This window comes from Phoca vitulina, unplaced genomic scaffold (assembly GCF_004348235.1).
Source record: "Phoca vitulina isolate PV1807 unplaced genomic scaffold, GSC_HSeal_1.0 scaffold6, whole genome shotgun sequence".
In the NCBI taxonomy this organism is placed as follows: Eukaryota; Metazoa; Chordata; class Mammalia; order Carnivora; family Phocidae; genus Phoca; species Phoca vitulina.
The window spans coordinates 59710118-59736550 of record NW_022589709.1 but is presented as its reverse complement, the minus strand read 5'-3'; the positions used below and the strand labels follow the sequence as shown (position 1 = coordinate 59736550).

The window sequence follows — 26433 nt, the reverse complement described above, 5'->3', positions numbered from 1 at the left end:
GTCCCTTCATTCAGGAAATCAATAGTCCTCAGTCTCAGGAATAGTGACTCCCATTCTAGTCTGTGACTCTCTCAGTATCTTTCTGCTTAGAATTTCTTTCTGGTGTGTCTCTTCTAATGTATGATAAAAAATGGTATTTTGGATAAGTTCTAGGTTAGCTCATTTCCTCTCACTCTGTGTGCGTGTTACAGGCTGGCCATTCCCCTCTACTTCACTATTGCTTTTCCATCAGGGAAAAGGAAGGAATTGTAACCCAGTCATCCAGTCTGGCCAGTTTTGGTTTTGGTTGAGATTAGATACTGAAGCCAAAGTGTTTCACATTTATGTGGACTTCTAATTTATTTTCAGTTCTAGTTACCTCGTGGCTAACACCAAAGTCTAGCAAGTACTGGACTTTGGTGTTAGCCACGTCCTTGGTAAATGTGGTACTCAGTGGTAAAACTAAATGTGTCCTGTGTGTGCCCTTTTTCTCCAAAGGGTAAGCTCATGCCTACTCAATGGTAAAACTAAATGGACTGAGTGGGGAGAGAATGAGAGAGAGGAAAGCTATGGTCAAAATAGCAGGGTCATTCGATTCCTTTAGAAATCACATTTAGTTTTACCATTTAGTTTTACCATTGAGTTTTACCATTTAGTTTTACCATTTCACATTTAGTTTTACCATTGAGTACGCATGAGCTTACCCTTTGGAGAAAAAGGGCACACACAGTCACTGCAAGAGTAAGGAGCATGGTTTCTTTCTGGGAAAAATAAGGCTCCAATCATTTTAAAGCTCCTTCAGTGAGCTTGAATTTAGTACTGATGATTGTTTTCCTCTCCCAATTAAGCCAGTTATAAGTATCCTTAGTCCTTAACAGTATGTTCAGTGGAGCTTCATGCTCTTTCCATGCACCATGCTTCTGCATTTTTGCTGTCTCATTAAGCCTCATTGGTACAGTCTACTTGGAAATCTTTTATAATTTATAAGATCATGCTACTGCCAAAAAGAAGAAGGAAGAGGAGGAGGAGGGAGTGGTGGAGGAGGAGAAGAAGAAAAACAGCAATAAAATGCTTTTCTTCATGGCCAACAAAATTAAAGTCAATTACAGTAATGTGAGGTAAAATCCAGATTTAATAAAGGCATTGGGTTGTACCACGTAGCATGTGGTTCTGAAGAATTGTTTGTTTCGAGAAGATGACAGATGGGAATAATTTTAGTCATTTTGTAGCTTCATATTCTAACACTTGAAGTTATAGATTGGACCACTGCTTGACAGCGTGTAATTTCTATGTTTATAGTGCAAAATAGTTGCTCTCTCTTCTTCACACTTAGGTAGGCAATCTTTTTCCATAAGTGAGTTCATGTATCGCATTGACCATCAGTGCCTGTTGCCTGCCTCCCGAGGAAATGAGATTGCAGGTCTCATTCCCTCTGTTGGCGGAAAGTGGAGCCAGATTTCTAAAGGAATCGAATGACCCTGCTATTTTGACCATGGCTTTCCTGTCTCCCGTTCTCTCCCCACTCAATCCATTTTGGCAACATAGCCATTCTCAAAGGAGCAGAGATCATAGAACACTCCAATGCAGCTCCCCTTCACGTGTGAACTTGAGCTTTCCATCTGTGTTTTTGTCTCACCTTGCCCCGTCAGTGGCCCTCTCTGACCCTGCTCCACCTCTCGGCCCCAGCTTACAGCAAAATTGTCCCCAAGTCCTCAGAGGGTATTGTAATCACAAAGGGAAAGGACAGAGGAATGTTAAAAGTTGAAAAATCTTAATTCAAAATCTAGTGGAAGCTGAGAGCTCAAGATGCTATAATGAGAAATTAATGAACTACTATCCAGCAAAAAACAGGATGCACTCAAGACAAAGAATAGAATATGAGCAATAAAGACTCCAAAGTATTCAAGCCTCCTATTAAGAAATGGAAAGGAAATAACCCAAACCAATAAAAGAAACAAGCAACATAAAAACAGAATACAGCCACAAATAAAGGCTTTATTTTCCAAAGTAATGAGGCAATTGATACTAAAATAGAACAGCAGGTTAGAAGAAATGAAGCAGAACGAAGCTTAAAACAGACTATGATTCAAATTCTGCGTGGAAACATGTATTCATTCTTTGAACAAAAATTTAATGAGCAGCTATCATATCTAAGCTGCTGTTCTAGGTGCTAGGGGACTTTAACGATCAAGGCTGAAGAGATCACTGTTATTGTGGAGTATATAATCTAATGCAGAGAAATAGAAAAGAAAGAAAGAAAGAAAGAAAGAAAGAAAGAAGAAAAAAAAATCCAAATGTTCTAAAAATCCCAAATACTGGGCGCCTGGGTGGCTCAGTTGGTTAAGCGACTGCCTTCGGCTCAGGTCATGATCCTGGAGTCCCTGGATCGAGTCCCGCATCGGGCTCCCTGCTCGGCAGGGAGTCTGCTTCTCCCTCTGACCCTCCCCCCTCTCATGTGCTTGCTCTCTCTCATTCTCTCTCTCTCAAATAAATAAAAATTAAAAAAAAAAAAAAATCTTTAAAAATCCCAAATACTAATAAGTGCAATGTCAGTAATGTCACAATTAAAACAGAATGGGTGAAATCCTAGAAAGTGACTGGGCGGCTAACCCAGAAGGGATGGTCAAAGCTCTGTGAAGAGATACCATTTAATCTAAGATTTGAATGACAAGAAGGGAACAACCTCATAAACTCTGGTGTCTGATGCAAAGAATGCAATCCTAGGACGAACTTGGACTGTTTGAAGAATATAAACATAACCACCTTCTGGAATCTACAACTAGGGTCATCTAGTACCATCTATTACTCTCTCTGCAGGTCTTCATATGCCAAACAGTGAATAGGGCACCATATTAACCACACTTTGTCAAAGTAGATGTCAGTTGAGGACTAGGATGACAGCAGTAACAATAGCTTCCACTCACTGTGTACTTTCTACAGCCAGGTGCTTCATACCTGCTACCTCATTTTATCCTCAACTGTTATTTCCCCCAAAGCCGAAAGAGAGAACTTGCCCAAGGTCACATAGCACATGAATCCCACGGCCGAGTTCTGACTGTCCCACCACACCAGACCATTTCCCATTAAGCTACATTGGAAAAGGGCAAGAGAACATATCAAATGAAGAAAGAAAAAATAGTCGTGTCATTAGTTGAATTTTTTCCATAGATTTGACTTATTTAATGATTAGTGTACAATATTTCAAAATACCATGTTTAATGGCTAAAATCCATTATGTATTTAATTTCTTACCAAAATAACACTAAGTTGGAGAGTTAGTTCTAAGACGAGAGGGAAAGTTAACTCCATAGAACATTTAATGATTTATAAAATATTTTACTTTGGGTGAAGAATTCTGACAAAGAAATGATTATATTTAGTAAAATAAAATAAAATAAAATAAAATAAAACAAACATAGCATTTTTGTGATCCAAAGGCAGCATGATTCAGCCACGATACCCATTATGGGAAAGTTGGAATTAATTAATTATACAGTAAATATATCTTGTACATTGTTTTGCTCTACTTTAGGGGGGCCAGATATTGAGCAGGAAAAGCCTCATAGAGACCTCCTCCAAATGCATCTCCTTATCTGCTCTTGTCCTGTGCTACAGGGCGGGGGGAGGGGGTGCCTTGTGCTTCTGCTTTCTCACACGGCTACCTGGAGCCACCAAGATGGCTGACACTCTGGGGGGCAGTGCTAGGACTACAGTACCGTAAGGAGCACAGAGAAGGACTGTGGGGAAAGGAGGAGAGTTCTGTATCTCTTCTGAATTGGAAAATGTTTATTTTCCAGTACATGGGTAAGAAAGGGGCTCTGCTGATGATAACATTTTTATTTTCCACTATGTGTTTTATGGCACTGTGAGTATCTTCCTACCACAGTGTAGAAAAGCCTTTGAAATGACTTTTTAATACAGGTAAGCAACTAACTGAATTAATATAACTTATTTCTATGTAAATTACATGCTTTTTAGAAACACAGGAGTAAAGGTGGAATACCCCACAAACAGCCTCCATTTCCTCCATTTTTTTCACAGTGTATCTCCCAGTTATGGAAATGCTTGAAAGTGAGAAGAACTATCTAGATAAGGTTCCATACATGCATCTCATGTATACCGTGTTCATCTTGTTCACCATCGGGATGAAACTGTTGTAAAAGCCTTCCCTGAGCATAGCAGATACTCCATGTCAGGAGTACAAAGAACATAGGAAATTTGTCCCTATCATCAAGGAAATGATAGTGCAGTGGTATAATATTAGCTCAGAGAAGACTGGTTTGGTTTGTTTTGATTCCTGGGGAAATTTACGAAAATGGATAATATTGACATTGCTAGACACCAGAGGTCAAACTCAGGGCCTCCAAAGAGACACTGTCTAGCACAGTGCTTCCCAGTGTCACTGGTGGACTGAAGATGGGCAGGAAAGCAAGAAGGAATGGAAGGGAGAAATGGAAAAGGAATTGAGGTAAATATGGATAGAGAAGAAAAAGGGTGGGAGAAATAAGAAATCAGGAGGATGAAAGTCAAAGTCGAGTGTGATAAAGAAACTCCCACTATAAATAAAGGACCCCAGCCCCATCTGCCAGGGACAGTGCCTAGGATATCTGCGGTGGAGGGTGCTCTATTGAACTCTTGAGGCTGCCCCACAATCAGATGTGTTTTTATTTCTCCCAAACAACTGACCATTTCTCACGAATATAAGAATAACCAGCTTTCCAAACTGGTATGTGCTTCATGGGTGGTTTCCCTTAACTTTTCCTCAAACATGCCTATTATATTATCCATAAACAAGCTAAAAATACATGGTAATCCCAAAGGAGCTGAAGGCAAAAAGCTTTGCAAGGCCCTGAGGAAAGTGGCCAACTTTTTGATGTCTTAGTTCTTAACAGTGATGAAGCCAGCTTAGTATGATTTCAAGGTACCGTACGGACTCTCTCCCCTACCTCTGTCCCCAACTTGAGCAAATATTTGTTCACTGAGGCCTGAAATTGATTTTTCAGGGGCCAGAGTTTTTCATTTCATAATCAGAAATTATTTTAAATGCATATTCACTCTCTTGGGTAAAGTAAAACATTGACCTGAAGTTACCATTTGCAAGCTGGTTGGTCCCTTTCCTGAGAGCAGGGCAGAGAGCCCACCTGATGTTAGAGAACTGGTACTCCACTCCGAGGACAGCTGGTCAAAGCAGGGAAGCTACAGATAAAGAACTCCAGTTGGCCACTGTCCAGGGTTGTGGAGCACTCCTCTGCTGACTCGTTAATGTAGCTCAGAAGAATATGTATGAACTGACCCTAATTTTTCCAGCCTCCTCTTTCAGTAGCAACCCCCACCTCACCAGCCCCCCCATACCTTACCGTGCCACTCTCCAGGCATTTTGAACTAGTTGTAGGTACCTGAACTTGCACCTTCTTTTCAGTTGCTCCTTGTACCTGGAACATATCATCCACTTCACATCCATCCCTTTCATCTGGCCTAGTTTCTGGGTCAGAACTGAGATGGGACTTCCTACAGGAAGCCTTTTGTGGCCCTCCAATGCTGGGCTGATACACACTCAGTATGTCCTCCACACATCTCCATGGCACAGATTTTAACACCTTTTACATGGAGGGGTAGTTACCTGGTTTCTTGTCTGTTGTCCTCTCTAGATTTGATCTCCTTGAGTGTGTTCACCTCTGTATCCTCAGAATTTAGCATAGTGCCTAGAGGAGAGTTCCAATTAATAACTACTGAACGAATGAATGAACAGCTTTCATTCTGCATCTGTCACCAAAAGAGGAGTTTAATTGGTGGAAAATCTTGTCCAGAGATGTGAGACTGAACTCATTCCTGTATTTCCCCTCGTACGAAAATCCATTGAAATAACAGAAGATATAATGAAAAAAAATCCATATTATTTCTTAGATTTGTCAGGGTAGAGTAACTACTGCATGAAACAACACCAAATCTTGACAGATTAGAACAATAAGAGTTCATTATTTATCCACATCATAGTCCAATGCCAGAGCTGGGATGGCTGGGCAGTGTTGCTCTTTCCATTATCCACATCCATTCAAAGGTCAGAAGGGGAAAAGAAAGCAAGTGGAATCACATGGGAAGATTTTTAGGAGCCAATTTGGAAGAGGCATACATCACTCCTACTTACAATCCATTGGCCGTAGCTCTGTCACGTGGCCCCTCCTAACTGTAAGAGGAAAAGAAAATAGAGATTAGCTAAAGAGTATAGTCTTCTATACCCCTGAAAAACAAGGAAGGATGCCCTCCACAAACCAGAAATTTTGGAGAATTTCGCAAAGCTCCAAAGCTATTGGGAATGGATTGGTGGATATAAATGAACAGGAGAAACCATAGCTGATAAGACACTCAAAAAGAAACAAAAGAAATTCAAGCAGGAGAAAATTACTGCAAAAATAAAATCAATTCCAGAAATACTTTGAAGTTGGAATCAACAAATGCAAATCACAGGAAGGATTTCTGGAACTGTTGTCAGGGAAATTAGGTTTGAAATTGCATTCAGAAAAAGCTGGGCTGCCCCACACTGAGCAATAGAGACCATCACTGCTCCTCGCCCCAGGAGGACATCTGGTGTGACTGTCAGGACGGGGCAGCGGAGCAGAGTGTGAAATAACTCTGCGCCTCCATAAAGACAGCAGTAGAAGAAAAAGAAAGTGAGCACATTACTCCCGTGTTTTTCCCAGGCTAAATTGCTCAGTGTATGTCGCTGTGGTAGGAGTTTTAAACAGGAAACTCTGAGTAGACAGGGGGCCCAAAAACCAGGCCAAGTGCCCAGGTAACTTATCACTGGAGATGAGAAACACCCAGAAGACAAGCTTGAAACACACATTTTGCAGCCACACATCCTGTCCCTTCTCCTCAATAACCAGAAGGAAGACACTATAATCAGAATGATAGGCAAACAGAGATCCTCATAGATAAATCTGGATAGACATCCAGGGATGTCAAATTTTTAAAAAATAATAAAAAAGCCAACACGCCAGAAAGGGGATGCCAAATGCAACAACTAATTCTTGAAGAACAAATTTGAAAGTGGGAACAGATGAAGAATTTAAAATATATGTAGTTGATATTCTTAGAGAGATTTATGAGTTTACCATACCCATAAAACAATAATAGTCTGTAACAAAAAGGATGCAGCCAGATTTGTTGGGGATAAAAATGTTATCAATCAAATAAAAACTAAATAGATGGGTTAATTGGTATTGGGAGCCAACCCTCCAGTCTCTTGCATTTCTGTACATCTTGCACAGTGAGGTATTGACTGCCCTTTGTTTTATAGTATCTTTTCAAGTATATTTATTTAGTAAATGCCTTGGAAAATAGAGATAATGTCTGTCTCCAGAGCAGGGCATACTGACTATTCAGTATAATGAAAATGTTTCCCTCTGGGGCAAAGGACAGATATGCTTATAGAAGACAGGATCCCCAAGCTCAGGGTTCCTCTCCTGTCACACGGCCCCATGTTCCACAGGTAGTGATCTGGCCCTTTCTGTGTCTCCCTGTGGGAATTAGGACTCAAGAAACCAACACAAATGCTTATAGTCTGGCCACTGCTGTTCTGTGAGTAATGAACTGTTTCTGTCTCTGACTGAGAAGTCTCAAGTCTTCTTCCATGATCCATGAGACTGTGGCAGGCTAACTCACAGGTAGAGTAAAATCTCGGACCCTTCACAGTTCTTAACAATTATTATAATGAATATGCTTAGACCCTAAAATAGTGAACTATAAGATCAAGTCAAGGTATTCTCCCAGAATTCAACCCCCAAAATAAATGTGGAGTATGGGGAATAGTTAAGAAACATATAGGTTGGGTGGCTCAGTCATTGGGCATCTGTCTTCGGCTAGGGTCATGATCCTGGGGTCCTGGAATCAAGTCCCGTGTCGGGCTCCTTGCTCAGCAGGGAGCTTACTTCACCCTCTGCCTGCCACTCCCCCTGCTTGTGCTCTTTCTCTCATTCTTTCTCTGGCAAATAAATAAATAAATAATAAAATCTTAAAAAAAAAAAAAGAAAGAAAAGAAACATATAGGATGGTTCCAGAGACTCCAATAAGAAAGAGGAATTCTGAAAGAATGGAGAGAACAGAGAAGTAGATAACCAAGAAAAATAGAAAAACTTTTCCCAAACCTAAAAGAAAGAAATACTTAAATTGAAAATGCCATAACATCTCAATGAATCACTCCATAGAGTACTTAGTAACCACTAAGGGAAAAGGGTACATCTATAATGGGGGATCCCTTTTTCCCATTGGAATGAAACCTTTTGGCAGAAACCAAGCAATCAATAATACTTAACTAACAATAATGGGACAAAGTGACTTATGAGCTTTCTGATGCACTGCACTAAGAAAGATACAATATCACTTCTATAATATGCTTGCCGAAAAATGTTTACGCTGAACCTACGCATGCAGAAACAAGAAGACGAATCCAAACTGAAAGACTCTCTCTAAAACAACTGGCCTGAACTCTTCATTCAAAAATATTAATGATGTGAAAGACAAAAAGACAAGGGTGCTGTTCTACATAAAAGGAGAGTAAACAAAAAGGACAACCAAATGCAGTGCACAATCCTTAACCGGAGCCTTCAATTAAAAAAAAGCTAGAAAAAAACATTATTGAAACAATTGGGGAAATGTGAATATAATCTATATATTAAATAATAGTATTGTATCAAACTGTATTGAATCATATTTAATCCAAGTTAAATATTTTTTTTGGCGTGATCATTATTTTGAGCTTACGGAGGAAAACATACTTGTTCTTTAGGAGATATATGCTGGAGTATTTAGAATAAAGTGCCATTAATGACTGCAACTTACTCTTAAATGGGTCATTAAAATTATATTTAAATATATAGTTTTATATATATATAAGTTATATATAAGACATATAATCTCTATATATGAAACCTATATACATATACATACATATAGAGAGATACAGAGAGAGAAATAAAAGAAAATATAGCTAAATGTTAACAGTTGGTAAAACAAGAATATCTGGGTGTCCATTGTATTATTGCAAGTTTACAGTAGGTTTGCAAATTTTCAAAATAAAAAAAGGGAGATGAGAGATTGCAAATGCCAACAAAGATTAACATGAAGAGAAGCTACACTTACACTATTTAGGGAGCCATCTCAATAATTAAAAATTTAAAGATAATACCCTAAAAATTTTTCAGAGAGCCGTAAACAGGCTACATACAAATCACTCTGGATATGGACATTAAGATAAGGACATAGTATCTTCCAAGTTTGAGAGAAACTTACTTTGAAGATAGATTTCTACATCCAGCCAATTAAAATTTAAGCGTGAGCACAAAGAGAGAGAAAGAGAGAAGAAAAAAGTATTTTCGTTACTTAAAGAGTAAAAAATTTTGCATTCCACAGATATGCTCTGAAATAATTAGTCGAGGATATGCTGCAACAAAACTGAATCCAAGAAAGCTAAAGATGTGGAACTCAAGAGATGGTATACAAAGAAATCAGGAGCCATGAATACACAGCATTAGAGATATGAAAGAGCTACAAGAAAAAAGCATATTCAAATTTATATACTATTAAAAATGTATTTAATTTGTTAACAAATACATAAGCAAGATAATTTCTAAGAGACGAGTACCATGAAGGCAATAAACAGACTCTGTACTGGGAAGGGATGCGCTGAGTACATGAAAGCAATTATTATCTACGTGCAGAGTGAACTTGACCCCACAAATACTCTGGAATTGAAAACCCCTTAAATTCATACTGATCCCTTCTGTCTTTTTAAGATGTTTCAGCCAGAGAAGATACAATATGATCAAAATTCTGCAGAGATTGTGTGAGCTGATAGCACTATCTTGCAAGCCCAGCATCCAAGGTTTTTATTTTTGTTCATCTATATTAGCAGAGTTAGAACTAGTCACTGAGAAATGAGGAGAAGGAGGAGATGACTTGGCATTACAAGCTCACAGGTGTGTTTCGGGAATATATGAACAGTTATTTTACTTTGAAAAGGTTATAGAATGATCTTTGTCTTATGTAAGTATTATGGAAGTATTACGGGCAGTAAGTATAAACACACTGATTGTGGATTGGATTTTATTTATGCCTTTTCGTGTAAAAAGTGTATATATATATATATATATATATGAGGGAGGTAGAGAGAGGACTCAGAGAAAGAGTGTGTCCTCCCCTGTCCTCATCCGAATGAAAGCTCTGACCACAGGACAGGGGCTACAGTGGCCCCAAGCCAAGCAAAGCCCATAAGCCCATAAGTGTATCTTCTTCCTTTCCCCCTTGCTGCCCAAACCATACTGTGTTCCCCAAGGCATTTCTACTCCACAGGAGGACCACGGGAACCATGTGTGCTTTCAGATGGCCCAATCCTTCAGAGTTCTGAGCAGCAGAGGACTGGGTTTAAGGAGCCCCCCACTCCCCCACCCCCGCCTTTTGCTTCTCTCTCAGATCTTAGCCACCCCTGTGGAACTGCATCCTAAGGCGGACCTTGCTCAGCGGGGGGTGGCAGATGGACTGTATTTGTTGCACTCTCCCAGGAAGCGCGATGCACTTGCTTTTAAGAGGTCAGTGCCCTCCAACTGTGAAATGGTAATATGCTAAATTACGTGCTTAATTAAATTTCACCCCAACAGTATACCATAAAATTGGAAAAGCAATTCCATCACTCAGGATCAATGAGCATAAAGTACACACAAAAGGATCAAAAGTTCTCATCAGTAAACTTATGTTTGTGCTTTGGCTGAAAATTCAGAGGTCCATTTCTACTATAGGTTGATGAATGGCGTACAGTTAATAACCACTTAATCGCTTGTCTCTTTTTCCTCGTGTTGCTGCCATATAGGTTAGAAATGACAGGGATGAGATTTTTGCTAGTCTCCTTCAGTCAGGAATCCAAGGGGAAATCTTCCTATTAGATTTTACCATCCTGTTCACAAGTGTCTTTAATTTTTCTGTTTATATTGAGTTTTTTTTAAGATTTTATTAATTTATTTGAGAGAAGAGAGAGAGTACGAGTGGCTGGGAGGAGTAGAGGGAGAGGGAGAGGGAGCAGCCCATTCGCCACCGAGCGGGGAGCCCAATGCGGGGCTCGACCCCAGGACTCTGAGATCATGACCTGAGCCGAAGGCAGATGCTTGACCGACTGAGCCATGCAGGCGCCCCTATATTGTTTTTTTTTAACCATGCAAAACACACATCAGGATTAGGGAAACTGAGCTAAGAGGTAACCTGGTGTAGCTGCTATCTCATGAATATTCAATGATATGGGCTATCACAAATTCTTAACAACTCCTCTACAGCTGCAGCTACATACTACAAATAACACTGAATAAAAGAGTAAAAGAAACAATCTAGCATCAAGCCCAGTACCTGATACTTGGCTAACACTCGGGAAATGTTTGTAAGTGAATAAATGAATCAAAGAGTGAAGGAACAACTGATAAAACTCAGATCTCCCGCTTCATAAGCCATTCCCATGATACCAGGACACACCCTTGCAAATGACAATGTTCAAGGCCAAATAAAAGATGTTTTTTTTTTTTTTTAATTTTTTTATTTATTTGACAGAGAGAGACACAGCAAGAGAGGGAACACAAGCAGGGGGAGTGGGAGAGGGAGAAGCAGGCTTCCCGCCGAGCAGGGAGCCCAATGCGGGGGGCTCGATCCCAGGACCTTGGGACCATGACCTGAGCCGAAGGCAGACGCTTAATGACTGAGCCACCCAGGCGCCCCTAAATAAAAGATGTTAACAGACGATATCTGGGCCATAGATTATAACTCCCATTTATTTTCATATGAATTTATTACTGAACCAATTTGGAGATTTGTTTCTGGAAAGTACTGATTTATTCACTTGAGATGAGGCATGGTAAATACAAGTCTTGGACTGGCAGTGCACTGCTGTGGATGGCTACCCAGGAAGTACATGGCACTTTAGTCGATGGCACTTTATGGTCCCAGCAGAGCCAGTCTGGATCTTGAGGCTGAACTATTTCCTCATAGAAGGATAAACGGAAGGAGGTTGGAAAGCCAAGGAAATGGAAGGCAAGTCCACAATCTCCTGTTTCCTACATTCTAAGATAATACTTCTTTCCACATACTGGGTCCCAAAACTTCTATTTGTTTAAGGGATATGAATCCAAGACAGTGTCAGAGTCAGAGAGAAGGGCAGGAGCTCCCATTCTTCCTGCTGGGTGTCACCTGCTTCTGGCCGTCTTAGTTGCCCTTGAATCAAAGAACAAAAAAGCAGCTCGATTTCATAGGCTGAAACTCCCCTCTCAAGCTGACCTGATCTACCTCACTAAGAATGGATTATAGAGTCCCCGTACTCCATCAAAGACTGACTTTTACCTTGATCTTGGGTATCTACAAACTGGGATCTACAAACTATCTTGTGAAACATGCTAAACACACAAGTACATATATTTATATAGCTAGAGATAGAGATATCTATATTCATGTTATTCAGAAACAACTGAATTGGTATTGTATTTAGTATTCAGAAAGTAACTGGGGTTAATGGAGCCTCTGACTCAAAGCACAGACAATCCTTGCAATGATATCTTGGCTAAAGAACTTGAATTTATGATTTCTTGTCTTTTTCTCTTTACCAACACCCCCACCACCACCCCCAACTTAGGAAAGGAGCCTGGTGGGGGAACCAAGAGTTTGGATTGCAAAATTGAGGAGAGTACTGAAACACCTGCTCTAGAGGACTCCTCATCATCCCCTGTAGATATTCAGCAACATTCCTGGCAGGTTTCCACAGACATCGAGAACACTGAAAGGTAAGTGGGAAGTAACCCTAAATAGACTTCCAGTATTCCTCCAGTTAATACTCTTAAGGGCTATAAAAGTTGAGATTTTTCTCTTTCAGATTCAGCTTTTGTCTTTCAGATTCAGATTTTAGAAATCTCAGAAAATTGAGGCAACAGAAGGTAAGGAGTCTAAATCCTGCAGTAGAATGTTAGCAGAATTTCCAGTAGTCACAGGCTCCCAAGCCTCTTTTTATCCCACTCTACCACATTGTGTCTCCATGGAAATGAAAATAGTGTGCTTCCTTGGGAAGGGAGAAAGTTGAATCTATATACCATCAGAGCTCACCCACTGGGCTAGGGACCAAAATTTCCATTTGTTTAAAGGAGAATCCAAAATCATGCAAAGATGTCAACAGTAGATTCTTGCATTTCAGGTGTATGGAATGGCCTGCTGAGCTGTCAGTCAGAGGCTAAGCATTCTGTCCAGTTGACAGCTTTTCATAGAGCTCCCTTCTCTTGCTTTCCCAGAATGTAGCTGATGGCCCCTTAGTGATCAAAGCAAGTTAATGCATTTGTCTTAACAAGCAGTAGCTCACTGATAGAGAGGGAGTTTCCTTCTTGAGAAGTGATTCTACAGTGATTCAATTTCATTTGGGGAAAGGAAGCAATAATAACATAATAATACATGCCATGGCTCATCTAGATGCTAAAAATGCCATTCTGTGAGGCAGGAAGATGAGGCCCTTGTTTATTGGCCTTCATAGTGATCTCATGTCCTTTGCTACTAATGTCCCTAGAGCTGACACAAAGGAGTTGAATGAATACTGGGCAATTCCACTGAGTGCTTTGTGTGGAGTTGAATCATTGACAAGATAATGAACATTTTATTTTTTTATTTTTAGAAATGTAACACACAATGGCATTTATAGCCATTGTGGTTCTACTTTCATATTGTAATATAATTCTAAAGCTAATTACTGAATTTCTGTGTTTATAGAAAATTGAAGCATGTGGTAATTATGTGCTATTAATAAAACTTGGATTTTGTATAAGCTTGGAAATCTAACAATTCAAACAATAAAGCTGTTTGGCATGGTCTGATACAGCTATAGACAAATGGTGAGGGAATGATTTATCTTAATTTATGAAATAGAAAATGCTTTGCTCTATTCCCAGGAAGAAATATCTGCCAGAGTGCCATGATCAGGGCATAATCCATCAGCAAAGACATTTTCCCTTTCAGGCACCTTGCACAGCAACTATATCTAAGCCTTTTGAGCTTGTAAGAAAGCAAGCTATGGCTGGCAATAAAAATAAGAGAGGGTGCAGTTAGGTTCAAGATGGTGTCATAAGATGTGAACTCACTCCCTCCCATGGACCCAACAAATATACAATAATAATTTCCTCTGAAAAAGACCAGCAAATTGGATGACCAGAGCCTCCACAACAAAGGACAAAAAGGACAGCACTGAGATAGGTAGGAGAAGCAAAGACCCTGCCTTGCCAAAAAAGACTCCACCATAAGTGCTGGGATCCACAATCAGGAAGGGTCTCAAAAGTACAGAACTTTTTCCTAAGAAGTGAGGGGTCTGTGCTCCACGTCAGGCTTCCAACCCTTAGGCCCTGCATGAGAGATATGAGACCCCCTAAATGCCAGACTTTGAAAGCCAATGAGGATTATATCCAGGATAACTATAAAACTGAAGGGAATGGAGAACCCACTCTTAAGGACTCATGCACAGATTTGCTTGCCCTGGGACCCAGCACAAAAACATGAATTTGAAAAGTTCCTAGATCGTATGTGAAGGAAACCAACTTACTAATCTTAAAGCACTTCCCAGAGAGGCAGGAAAGTGTTGGGACCTTATATAGAGACAGAGACAATGGCAGCCAATATATATGTGACCTCTCCCTACCTTGCTAAGTTTGGTGCTGGTGGGCACCATTTTGGAACTATCCCTCTAACCTATTAGAGCTGGTGGGCATGCTCAGGTGAGAATCCCACACACCATCAGAGCAAAACCACATGTCACAGCCAGACCAAGGGCCAATCCCACCCACCCCCATACCACAGATACAACCCTGCCACAGCAGATGGGTGTGTGCAGTCCATATTGAGGATAATCCTTGAGCACCTAGTTCCGGTGGTCAGAGGGGATTGCATATCTGGGTTCCACATGACCTCTCCTGCCCAAAGACATTCTTCCAATATTGGAAGGGGTAGTGAATTTGACTAATACATACAAACAAACACAGAGAATAAGACAAAGTGTTTCAACAAAACATTATGTTTCAAACAAAAAAACAAGATAAAATATCAGAGAAAAATATTAATGAAACAGACATAAGCAACCTATGTGATAAGGAGTTTAAAGTAATAGTCATAAAGATGCTCAGTGAACTCAGAAGAATGGATGAATATGGAAATACTCAACAAAGAGACAGTAAATATAAGAAAGTTCTAAAGAGTAGTTACAGAGCTGAAGAATACAATAACTAAACTGAAAAGTATACTGAAGGGGTTCAAGAGCAGACTGGATGAAGCCAAAAATCTGATCAGCAAGCTAGAAGAGAAAGCAATAGAAGTCACCTGAGCAGAAGAGCAAAAAGAAAAAAGAATTGTAGAGAATGAAGATAATTTAAGGGACCTCTGAGACATCAAGTGGAATAATGTTTGCCTTATCGAGATTCCAGAAAGGGAAGATAGAGAAAAAAGGCCAGAAAACTTATTTGAAGAAATAATAGTTGAAAACTTTTCTAATCTAGGGAAGAAATCCAGGTTTAAGAAGCACAGAAAGTCCTGAACAAAATGAAACAAAGAGATCCACAAAAAGAGACACTAGAATTAAAATGGTAATTTTAATAATAATTAAAATTATGGGGCGCCTGGGTGGCTCAGTTGGTTAAGCAACTGCCTTCGGCTCAGGTCATGATCCTGGAGTCCTGGGATCGAGTCCCGCATTGGGCTCCCTGCTTAGCGGGGAGTCTGCTTCTCCCTCTGACCCTCCCCCCTCTCATGCTCTCTCTATCTCATTCTCTCTCTCAAATAAATAAATAAATTCTTAAAAAAAAAAAAAAATTATAAAAGTTAAAGAGAGAATCTTAAAAGCAGCAAGAGAAACCCCATAAGTATGCCAGCAGATTTTTCAACAGAAATCTTGCAATCCAGAAGAGGGTGGCATAACATATTCAAAGTGCTGAAAGGAAAAAAATTTCACCAAGAATTCTCAGCAAGTTATTATTCAAAATTGAGGGAGAGGGGATCCTGGGTGGTTCAGCTGGTCGAGTGTCCGATTCTTGATCTAGGCTCAGGTCTTGATCTTGGGTTCATGGGTTCGGGCCCCACACTGGGCTCTGCACTCAGTGTGGAGCCTACTTAAAAAAAAAAAAAAAAATTGAGGGCGAGATTAAGAGTTTTCCAGATAAGCAAAAGCTATAAAGGAGCTCATCACCACTGACCCAGCATCACAATAAATGTTAAAGGGACTTCTCTAAACTGAAAAGAAATGGCACTAATTAATAACAGGGAAATATATATGAAATCCTCCTGGAAAAGGTAAACATATAGTAAAAGTAGTGAATCAATCACTTATAAAGCAACTATGAAGGTTTAAAGACAAAAATAATACAGTTAACTGAAACTACAAGAATTAAAGAATGCATAAAATTAAAAGACGTAAAATGTGACATCAAAAACATAAAATGGCAGGGGTAGAAGAAATGTAAAGTTTTGGAATGTTGCTATTAACTCAAAACAGACCATTATATACATAGGAACTTACATGTGAACTTTGTGGCAAGCCACAAAGCAAAAACTTACCATAAAAACACAAAGAGGTGCCTGGGTGGCTCAATTAGTTAAGCATCTGCCTTAGGTTCAAGTCATGATCCTGGGGTCCTGGGATCAAGCCCCACATTGGACTCCCTGCTGAGCAGGGAGTGCTTCTCCCACTCCCTCTCTCCCTGCTTGTGCTCTCTCTGTCTCCCTCTCTCTCAAATGAATGAATAAAATCTTTGAAAACACACACACACACACACACACACACAAAAAAAAAAATGAGAAGAGAATCTAAACAAAACACTAAAGAGAGCCATCAAACCACAAGGTAAGAGAGACAAAAGAGAGAAACAGAGAGGAATTACAAAAACAGCCAGAAAACAATCAACAAAATGGCAATACTTACTTACCTATAGTTACTTCAAATGTAAATGGACTAAACTTTCCAATCAAAAGACATAGAGTGGCTGAAGGGATACATAAAAATAAGACCCATCTGTATGCTACCTACAAGAGACTCACTTCAGGACACACACAGACTGAACTCGAAGGGATGAACAAAGATATTTCATGCAAATGGAAATGAATAGAAAGCTGGTGTAGGAATATTCATAATAGACAAAGTAGACTTTAAAACAAAGACTGTAATAATAGACAAAGAAGGGCATTACATAATGTAAAAGGGTCAATCCAACAAAAAGACATACCACTTTTATTTTTTTTATTTTTATTTTTTTAAAGATTTTATTTATTTATTTGACAGAGAGAGACACAGTGAGAGAGGGAACACAAGCAGGGGGAGTGGGAGAAGGAGAAGCAGGCTTCCCGCGGAGCAGAGAGCCCGATGTGGGGCTCGATCCCAGGACGCTGGGATCATGACCTGAGCCGAAGGCAGACGCTTAACAACTGAGCCACCCAGGCGCCCCAAAGACATACCACTTTTAAATATCAAGTATCTTTTCTGACTACAGTGGTATGAAACCAGAAATCAATTACAAAAAGAAAGCTGGAAAAAAACACAAAAATGTGGAGATAAAACAACATGCTTTTAAACAACCAACAAGTCATCAAAGATGTCAATGAAAAATAAAAAAAAAAAAAACCGAGAGACTAATGAAAACAGAATTATGACATACCAAAATCTGTGGGATGTAGCAAAATGATCTAAGAGGGAAAATCATAGCAGACTTACCTCCATAAGCATGAAAAATCTCAAATAATCAATCTAACTTTACACCTACAGGAGCTAGGGAGAAAAAAAAAAACAAGCAAAGCCCAAATTCAGTAGAAAGAAGGAAATAATAAATACAGAGTGGAAAGAAATGAAATAGAGACCTAAAAATTAATAGAAAAGATCAATGAAACTAAAAGCTGGTTCTTTGAAAAGATAAAAGAAACTCAAAAACCTTTATCTAGACTAGAGAAGTCTAGACTAGACCAAGAAAAAAAGAGAGAAGGTTCTAATAAATAAAATCAGAAATGAAAGAGCAGAATTTACAACGGACATCACAGAAATACAAAGGACCATAAAAACTATTACAAACAATTATATGCTAACAAAGTGGACAATCTGGAAGAAATGGATAAATTCTTAGAAACATACACTCTTCCAAGACTGAATCATGAAGAAATAGAAAATCTGAACACACTGATTACTGGTAAGGAGATTGAATCAGTAATCAAAAATGTCCCAACAAACACAAGTCCAGGAATAGACAGATTCACAAGTGAATTCTAGTAAACATTCCAAGATTTAATACCTATCCTTCTCAAACTCTTCCAAAAAATTAAAGAGAAGGAAACACTTCCAAAGTCATTTTATGAGGCTAGCATGGCCCTGATACCAAAATCAGAGAAGAACATCACAAAAAAAGAAAATTGTAGGTCAATATCATTGATGAATATTAATGTAGAAATTCTCAAAAAAATATTAGCAAACTGAATACAATAAAATAAAAGGACCATACACCATGATCAAGTGTGACTGATTCCAAGGATACAAAGATGGTTCAACATCTGCAAATCAATCAACGCGACACACCGCATTAACAAAATGAATCATCTCAATAGCTGCAGAAAAAGCATTTGAGGGGCGCCTGGGTGGCTCAGTCGTTAAGCGCCTGCCTTTGGCTCAGGTCATGATCCTAGCGTCCTGGGATCGAGCCCCGCATCGGGCTCCCTGCTCTGCGGCGAGCCTGCTTCTCCCTCTTCCACTCCCCCTGCTTGTGTTCCCTCTCTCGCTGTGTCTCTCTCTGTCAAATAAATAAATAAAATCTTAAAAAAAAAAAAAAAAGAAAAAGCATTTGACACAATCCAACACCATTTTTAATAAAAACTCAACCAAGTGGGCGTAGAGGTAACATATCTCAACATAATAAAGGCCATATATGACAAACCCACAGCTAACATCACAGTCAATGGTGAGTAGCTGAAAGTTTTTCCTCTAAAATCAGGAATAAGACAAAAATGGCCACTTACCACTTTTATTCAATACAGTATTGAACATCCCAACCAAAATAATTAGGCAAGAAAAATAAATAAAAGACATCCAAATGATAAAGGAAGAAGCAAAACTGTCTCTATCTGCAGATGACGTGATACTAAGAAAACCTAAGAGACTCCAACAAAAAAATGGTTAGAACTAATAAATGAATTCAGTAAAGTACCAGGATACAAAAATCAACACACAGAAATCTGTGGCATTTGTATATACTAATCACAAATTATCAGAAAGAGAAATTAAGAAAATAATTCCATTTAAATTGCATCAAAAACCCAGAAATAAATTTAACCAAGTTGAAAGACCTACACACTGAAAACTGTAAGACACTGATGAAAGAAAATGAAGACATAAATAAATGGAAAAAAAAATTCCATGATCATGGATTGGAAGAATAGAGTTAAAATGTCCATACTACCCAAAGCAATCTACAGATTCAGTGCAATCCTTCTCAAAATTCCAGTTAATCTTCAAAAATTAACTCAAAATGGATTAAACACCTGCATGTAAGATCTGAAACCATAAAATTCCTAGAAGAACACATACACAGTAAGCCCCTCAACATGAGTCTTAGTGATATTTTTTGTGCATCTGATTCCAAAGGCAAGGGAAACAGAAGCAAAAATAAACAAATGGGATTACATCAAACTGAAAATCTTTTGCATAGTGAAAGAAAAGGTCATCAAAACAAAAATGTGATCTACTGAATGGGAGATTTTTGCAAATCATATATCCAACAAAGGATTAAGATCCAAAATATATAATGAACTCATACAACAACAACAACAAAAAGAAACAATCCAATTAAAAAATGGTCAGGGGATCTGAATAGACATTTTTTCAGAAAAGACATATAGATGGCCCACAGGCACATAGAAAGATGTTCAACATCACTAGTCATCAGGAAAATGCAAATCAAAACCACAATGAGGTATCGCCTCCCACCAGTTAGAAGAGCTAGTACCAAAAAGACAAGAAATAACAAATACTGGGGAGGATGTGGAAAAAAAGGGATCTCTCATTCCCAATTGATGGGAATGTAAACTGGCACAACCACTATGGAAAACAGTATGGATATTTCTCAAAAAAAAATAAGAATAGGACTACCATATGATCCAGCTATTCCACTTCTAGGTATTTATCCAAAGAAAACAAAAATTCTGATTCAAAACTATATATGCACCCCTCTGTTCATTGCTGTATTATTTACAATAACCAAGAAATTGAAACAACCTAAATGTTCATCAATGGATGAATGGAAAAAGAAGATGCAGTGTATGTGTGTGTGTGTGTGTGTGTGTGTGTGTGTGTGTGCGTGCTATAATGGAATCTACTCAGCTTGCTATTTGCAACAACATGGACAGACCGTGAAGTTATTATGCTAAGTGAAATAAGTCACACAGAGAAAAACAAATACCATATGATTCCACTCATATCTGGAATCTGTAAAGGAAAACAAAACAAAAACAAACTTATAGATGCAAGAGAACAGATAGATGATTACAGAGGGGAAGGGTGGGGGGGATGGAGGTGGGTCAAATGGTTGAAGGGGGTCAGTTACAGGGTAATGCATCATAACTAGACTTGTAGTGGTGATCACTTTGTAGTACATACAGATGGAAACTTATAATGTTGCACACCTGAAGCTTAAATAATGTTATATACCAATTTTACCTCAATTTTTAAAAAAAGAAGACTATAGCCCACAGTTTTGAAGTTCAGCCTTAAAGTCCAGATTCAGGTCCAAGGAGGTGGGAATGACTGAGACAAGTAGGCACAAGAGACCTGGTCTGGTAAGGCAGCTTCCTAAGTTCTCCCTCTCTCTGCCCTAAGAGATCAGTGCGTCTCACACTGGACTGCACATTAAAATCACCAGAAGGGCTTTTTAAAAACACTGATTCCTGAGCCCCATCCCCAGAAACCAGCTATATCAGGCTCTCATGGGGTGGGGTCTTGGCACATGGTGATTCTCCTGTGCAGCACCACACCTGGGAGTTGGTGCTTTCCAGAGAGGCCTTGCCTCAGTCTCACATACTGCATTCCTGACCCGTTCCCACCATGTGCCCGTCCACCTCCCATCCCATCCACCCTTGAGAATTTTACAGGAAATCAGAATACGCCCCTTGCACTTTTGGATGTAAGGGCCCTGCCCTTCTTTTTTCCAATCCCCCACTTTCACCTTTTCTCTCTAGAAATACCCTTTGGGGCTCGTCAGCATCGGTGCCCCACAGACATATCTTCATACTTATGGAAAAGAATTCCGATTGTTTTTATGGGTTTATTTCTACACCTGACCCACAAGGCTGCTTTCTTCTCCTTTTCCAATCAGCTATTCCTGGGAAAGAGTTCCTTTTTACATGTTAGCCAATACTTAAGGAGAGACCCTATGGGGTCTCTCGCCTCCCCCAGGACAAGTAGTCCTCAAACCATACTCAAGAGAACAGCTGTGTATCAAGAAATACACAGGGGTGCCTGGTTGGCTCAGTTGGTACAGCATGGAACTCTTAATCGCAGGGTTGTGAGTTCAAGCCCCACATTGGGTGTGGAGCCTACTTAAAATAAAAAAAGAAAGGAACTGAGGGATTTCATACCTAAAATTAAATGGTGATTCTTTTTCTTCATATAGCAAGAGAAAAATAAGTTAGTAGATAGAATTTCCTCAACTTTCAGATTATCCGCCCCCCAAAACTTTATTAAATCCTTAGTACCTGCTGCTATTGCTTGCCTGTTCTAGAGCTAACTAAAAGATGTATCTGATTTTTGCTCTTATAAATGAAATCGACCACTACGTCCTGTGATTTCAAGAGTAACTAAGTCCAGGGGATGACCACCAGAACATGTGGAGAACTACTGCCCCAAGGATTTGAAAAGTCCAACTGATTCCTATCCCAAACTAGAAGCCCCCTGGTATGGCTTCCTGCTCCACAGTTGGGTGGTTTTAGGATCACATATATTCCAAGATGAGAGAGCGGAGATGTTGGAAGGATGCAGTGGCTTACCTGCATGGGAGAGGCTACAGGAAGGTCCATTTGTCCATCTGTCCCAGGTGCTTCTCTCTCCCTCCTTCTCCCTCTCCACGCCCCCCACCCCATCGTGAAGAGCTCTTCTCTGAAGATTTTAGAATTCGTCAGTTTCCCATTATTCCAAGTCACTTCGATCAATGCTGAACCTTGTGAATCCTTAACACCTATGTTACACTGAATTTCAATCATGAGACAATAGCAAGTGAACCAGTACAACCACAACAGCTATCTGACCTTAAAGCCTGAGAGCAACATCACCCAGCCTCGGTTTTGCCCAGAGTACCCCTGTTACACTACTTGCATGTCCTTGACCTCCCTCTTAGAAATCTGCGATACTGGCCTTGTTATCAGAGACTCTTCTCTGATCTCAGCCAGGTCCAACCGAAGGCAGAGAAGAAGGCTCCTAGAGCAGAATGCCCTGTGGAAATGTTTGCCAGAGTAGTTCTCATTCCTTCCAAAACCATCAGTCTCAGATTTTTTTTCTTATAAAAGCAAAATAAATTCAACATTTGCCTACTGGAAACTAAAGCTAGTACAATTAAGCACAGACTCTCATCTCTCAATTGTCTCATAGAACAGACTGTTTGGGATTGCATTTCAAAAATTCACAGCTGATTTTTTTTTTCTTTTTATCACTTTTACAGAGACATGCGAGAAATGAAAAACCTTTTAAGCAAACTCAGGGAAACTATGCCTTTACCATTGAAAAATCAAGGTAAGTCTTGTCCTTTTGAGGCAGAGGATGTTTTTAACATGATAACCTTGGGACTTGTTTCTTGAGAAATTACAAATTTGTTTTACACAAACAATAGAAGGCACTGAATATACATTCCTCTCTCTTCAAGAAGATACAGTAATGAAAATGGAGCCCCGCAGGCAAACACAGTTGTGCTCTGAGGAGAGCTGAGGTACACTCTGACCCTCAGAGGCCTCTTCCACTGGCCCTGTCAGGCAAGAGCATGTATTCATGAACAAGCCGTGGAAAGCACTATACCAGGGGTGGCAAACACAAAACAACTGAAGACTTGGCCCTTGACTTTAAGAAGTTGGACATTAAGGAGGGCACTTGATGTAATGAGCACTGGGTATCATTTAAGACTGAGGAATCACTAACCTCTACCTCCGAAACCAGTAATACATTATATGTTAATTAGTTGAATTTAAATTTAAAAAAAAATAGTTTACAGCCTAGAGGAGGACACTTAAGAAATTTCCAAAGGGAGGGCACCTAGGTGGCTTACGTGATCGACTCTTGATTTCCGCTCAGGTCCTGATTTCAGGGTCGTCAGATGGAGCCCTGCTCAGGCTCCGTGCTCAGGGTGGAGTCAGCTTGAAATTCTCTCTCCCTCTGCCCCTCACCCTCCCCGCAGGGCACTCTTTCTCTCTCTCAATAAATAAATAAAATCTTTAAAAAAAAAAAAAAAAGAAAGAAATTTCCAAAGAAAGACTTCTGTCATCTAGATGTTTAGTTATCTAAAAGAAGTAATAATAATTAACACATATTGAGACCTTACAGTGTGCCACTGTGATTCTGCACCCAATTCCAATGTGTGGGAGCCCTTTTCCACACCACCAAGCAATTCGTGGACACCAGTACGGTGTCCTGCAATTCATCTGCATTCTGCGATGACCTGGAGGACAGCACCAGATCCCCTAAATTAAGGGCTACAAGATTGCCCTCCCCCACCACTTGAGATGTACAGGTTGGAAGTTCCAAGGAGCCCCTCCATGGCTTCGGTTAATTTGCTACAGTGGATCATAGAACTCAGAGAAACATTTTACTTACTAGATCACCAGTTATCACAAAAGGATATAACTCAGGAACAGCCAGATGTCAGACGCAAGCATAGGGTATGGGGAAGGGCAAGCAGATTCCATCCCTCCCCCAGTGCACCCCGCTTCGCAGGTCTCTACTTGTTCACCAACCCGGAAGCTCTCCGAACCTGTCCTTTGTTGGTTTGTGGGAGGCTTCATTACACAGGTGTGCCTGATTAAATCAGGGGCCGTTGGTGATGAACTCAATCTTCAGTTCATCTCCGTTCCCCGGAGCTTGGGTTTGGGACTGAAAGTTCCAACCCTCTAATCACACTTTTGGTTCCCCTAGCAACCAGCCCCCATCCTTAGGCGGTTTTTGAAAGTATCCTCATTAACATAACAAAAGACACCTTTCTTGCTATCATCCCTTAGGAAATTCCAAGGGATTTAGGAGCTTTGAGCCAGGAATGAGGTGGAAAACCAAAGACATGCCTTATTATAAATCACAATATCACAAACCACTATCCTAAATACTTCGCATGTATTAACTCTGTTAACTTATTTAATTCTTGTAAGGTCTTTGAGGGAAATGCTATTAATGTTTCCCAATTGACAGGAAACTGAGGCAAAGAGAGTTAACTAACTCAGCCAAGGTCACACAGAACTGTAAGTAGAAAGGTTGGGATGTGATTCCAGACAGTCTGTCTCCAGAGCTATCCTGTGGGAATATACACCGTAACACAGAAATGGAGAAGGTATTTTCACTAGATTGTAACTTCCACGAGGGAAAGGCCTCTACATGTTTCTGTTAACTATTATTGTATCTTCCGTACCTAGAGCAATGCCCAGAACGACACCCGGCATACACAATAGATGTTTGTTAAATCTGCGCCCAACTTTGCAGCCCCGGGGGCTGATGATCTGTACGAAGGACCATCATCGGCACTGTCACTGAGCATGCGTGGGCCGAGCACCTGCCGGGAAGCGTCCGCTTCAGAGAGTGCTACGTAGAGGGTGGGGAAAGGGTTTTTAGAGTAAGAAAGAAACTCCTCTGCTTTCCACTGAGCAAAGCAGAGGGAGGTCAGGGTGCTGCCTGGCTCTGAGAGGATTTGGTAGCAGAGCTGGAGAGCCTGTTGGCTCCGGGAGCGGCGTGGCAGAAGGTGGAGAGGTGGAAGTGAGAACGCCAGGTGAAGAGGCCGAGAAGTAGTGTGGCCTGAGCGCCATGGGATGGAGGCAGGGTGTCAGAAGACAAGACGCAGGGGTGTGGAGCATCAGTCAGCTACCTGGAAGCACCCCTGCAGGGCCTGGGATCAGACTAACGGGCTTGCGCCCTGGGCGTAGTGCAGTGGAGACCTTGCGGTGGTTTCCGGAAGCAGATAGGGTGTAGTGAGGAGAGAGCCCTCCGGCCACAGCCTGGAAGATTGTTGCTAGAAATGCGCATGGTGGTGGGGACCGGGGCCTTTAGATGAAGGCCGATCCTTGGGTTCAAATGCTGGCTCTGCCACTTAGCAACTTTGTGCCCTGGAATAATCTGTTTAACATCCAGCGATGTCAATTTCCTCATCCCTGAAAAGGAGATAAGAGCATTACTTACTTCAGGGGGCTGTTGGGGCTTAAATGAAGCACCGCAGGTCTTGTGTCTGCTCCCGACCTGGACAGATGCTTTGTTGTGATGGCTGTTGCTGGTACTGGTATTCTTTACCAGCCAGCCCAGCCAGCCCAGCTCAGGAGAATGCCCCATCATCATCCAACAGAACAGCCCCAGCTTCCGCTCGTTGATCTGGAGCCCACAGTACAGAACATTGGTCCCTGGGACTTCGGAGTTGGAGTTCATGTCTGAAGCTGTTCTGTTTCTTTATATGTTTGGCAAGTCCCCCTGGGGCAGCATGGAGGCCCCTCCTTATACCTCACCATCGGCTGCCCGGGAGAACGCCTGCCAGGGCGTGCAGAGTGAATGGCATGTGTGCCCTGTACTTTATAGTGTAAATCAAACCATCCAAAACGTCCCCTCCACATTTCATGAAAATACATCCAGCGGTTCCTGAAGCATGCATTAATGGAAAAACAGAAATTTCAGTTTAATTACTTGGGACATTTTTATAATCATAAAGAGTAGAAATATTTTGTGTGACTTTGTATTCTTTTATAAACAGGAAAAAGTAGAATTTTAAATACATTTTCAAAATGTAATAATAATAATAAATGATTGATACTGTGAGTAAAAACATGAGTGAAAAGGGCCCTAAATCTGTGTAGAGCATGAAAAGGAAAAAGCTAGGAGATTCAAGGACCTGTTAGGAGGGAATGATGCAATAGGATTTTGAATAAAAATAATAAAAAATTGGGGTGAAGGCTTCGATTCAGGTAAATTCAGGTTTTCTTCACTTAGGGGAAAAATGGGACCCTCGGCATGAGATGCCACATCCCCGTTCTTTACGGGTTTCACGGGAATCATAGCATGATGCCACTTGAAGCTGACCAGTGGAGACAGGGGGTTGTGAGTCTGAACCAGAGGGTCTGAGAAAGCCTGAGGGAAGGAGAGCAAGTCTCTTGTGTCCCTCTGGGAACATTTTTTAGCAGATGCATATAGCACCATTTTAATGAACAAATCAGCCAGATTCT

The 26433-nt window shown here is 40.4% G+C and overlaps 1 protein-coding gene across 3 annotated transcripts in view; it reads left to right on the top strand.

Annotated features, from left to right (window-relative positions):
• Positions 1–26433, top strand: part of RGS7BP (regulator of G protein signaling 7 binding protein) — a 101987-nt gene that overhangs the window by 63050 nt on the left and 12504 nt on the right. For all 3 annotated transcript variants that reach the window (XM_032404345.1, XM_032404347.1, XM_032404346.1), the window contains exons 4-5: positions 12638–12785; positions 22701–22771. In XM_032404345.1, coding sequence (XP_032260236.1) covers positions 12638–12785; positions 22701–22771 — 219 coding nt within the window. The remainder of the gene's footprint in view (positions 1–12637; positions 12786–22700; positions 22772–26433) is intronic.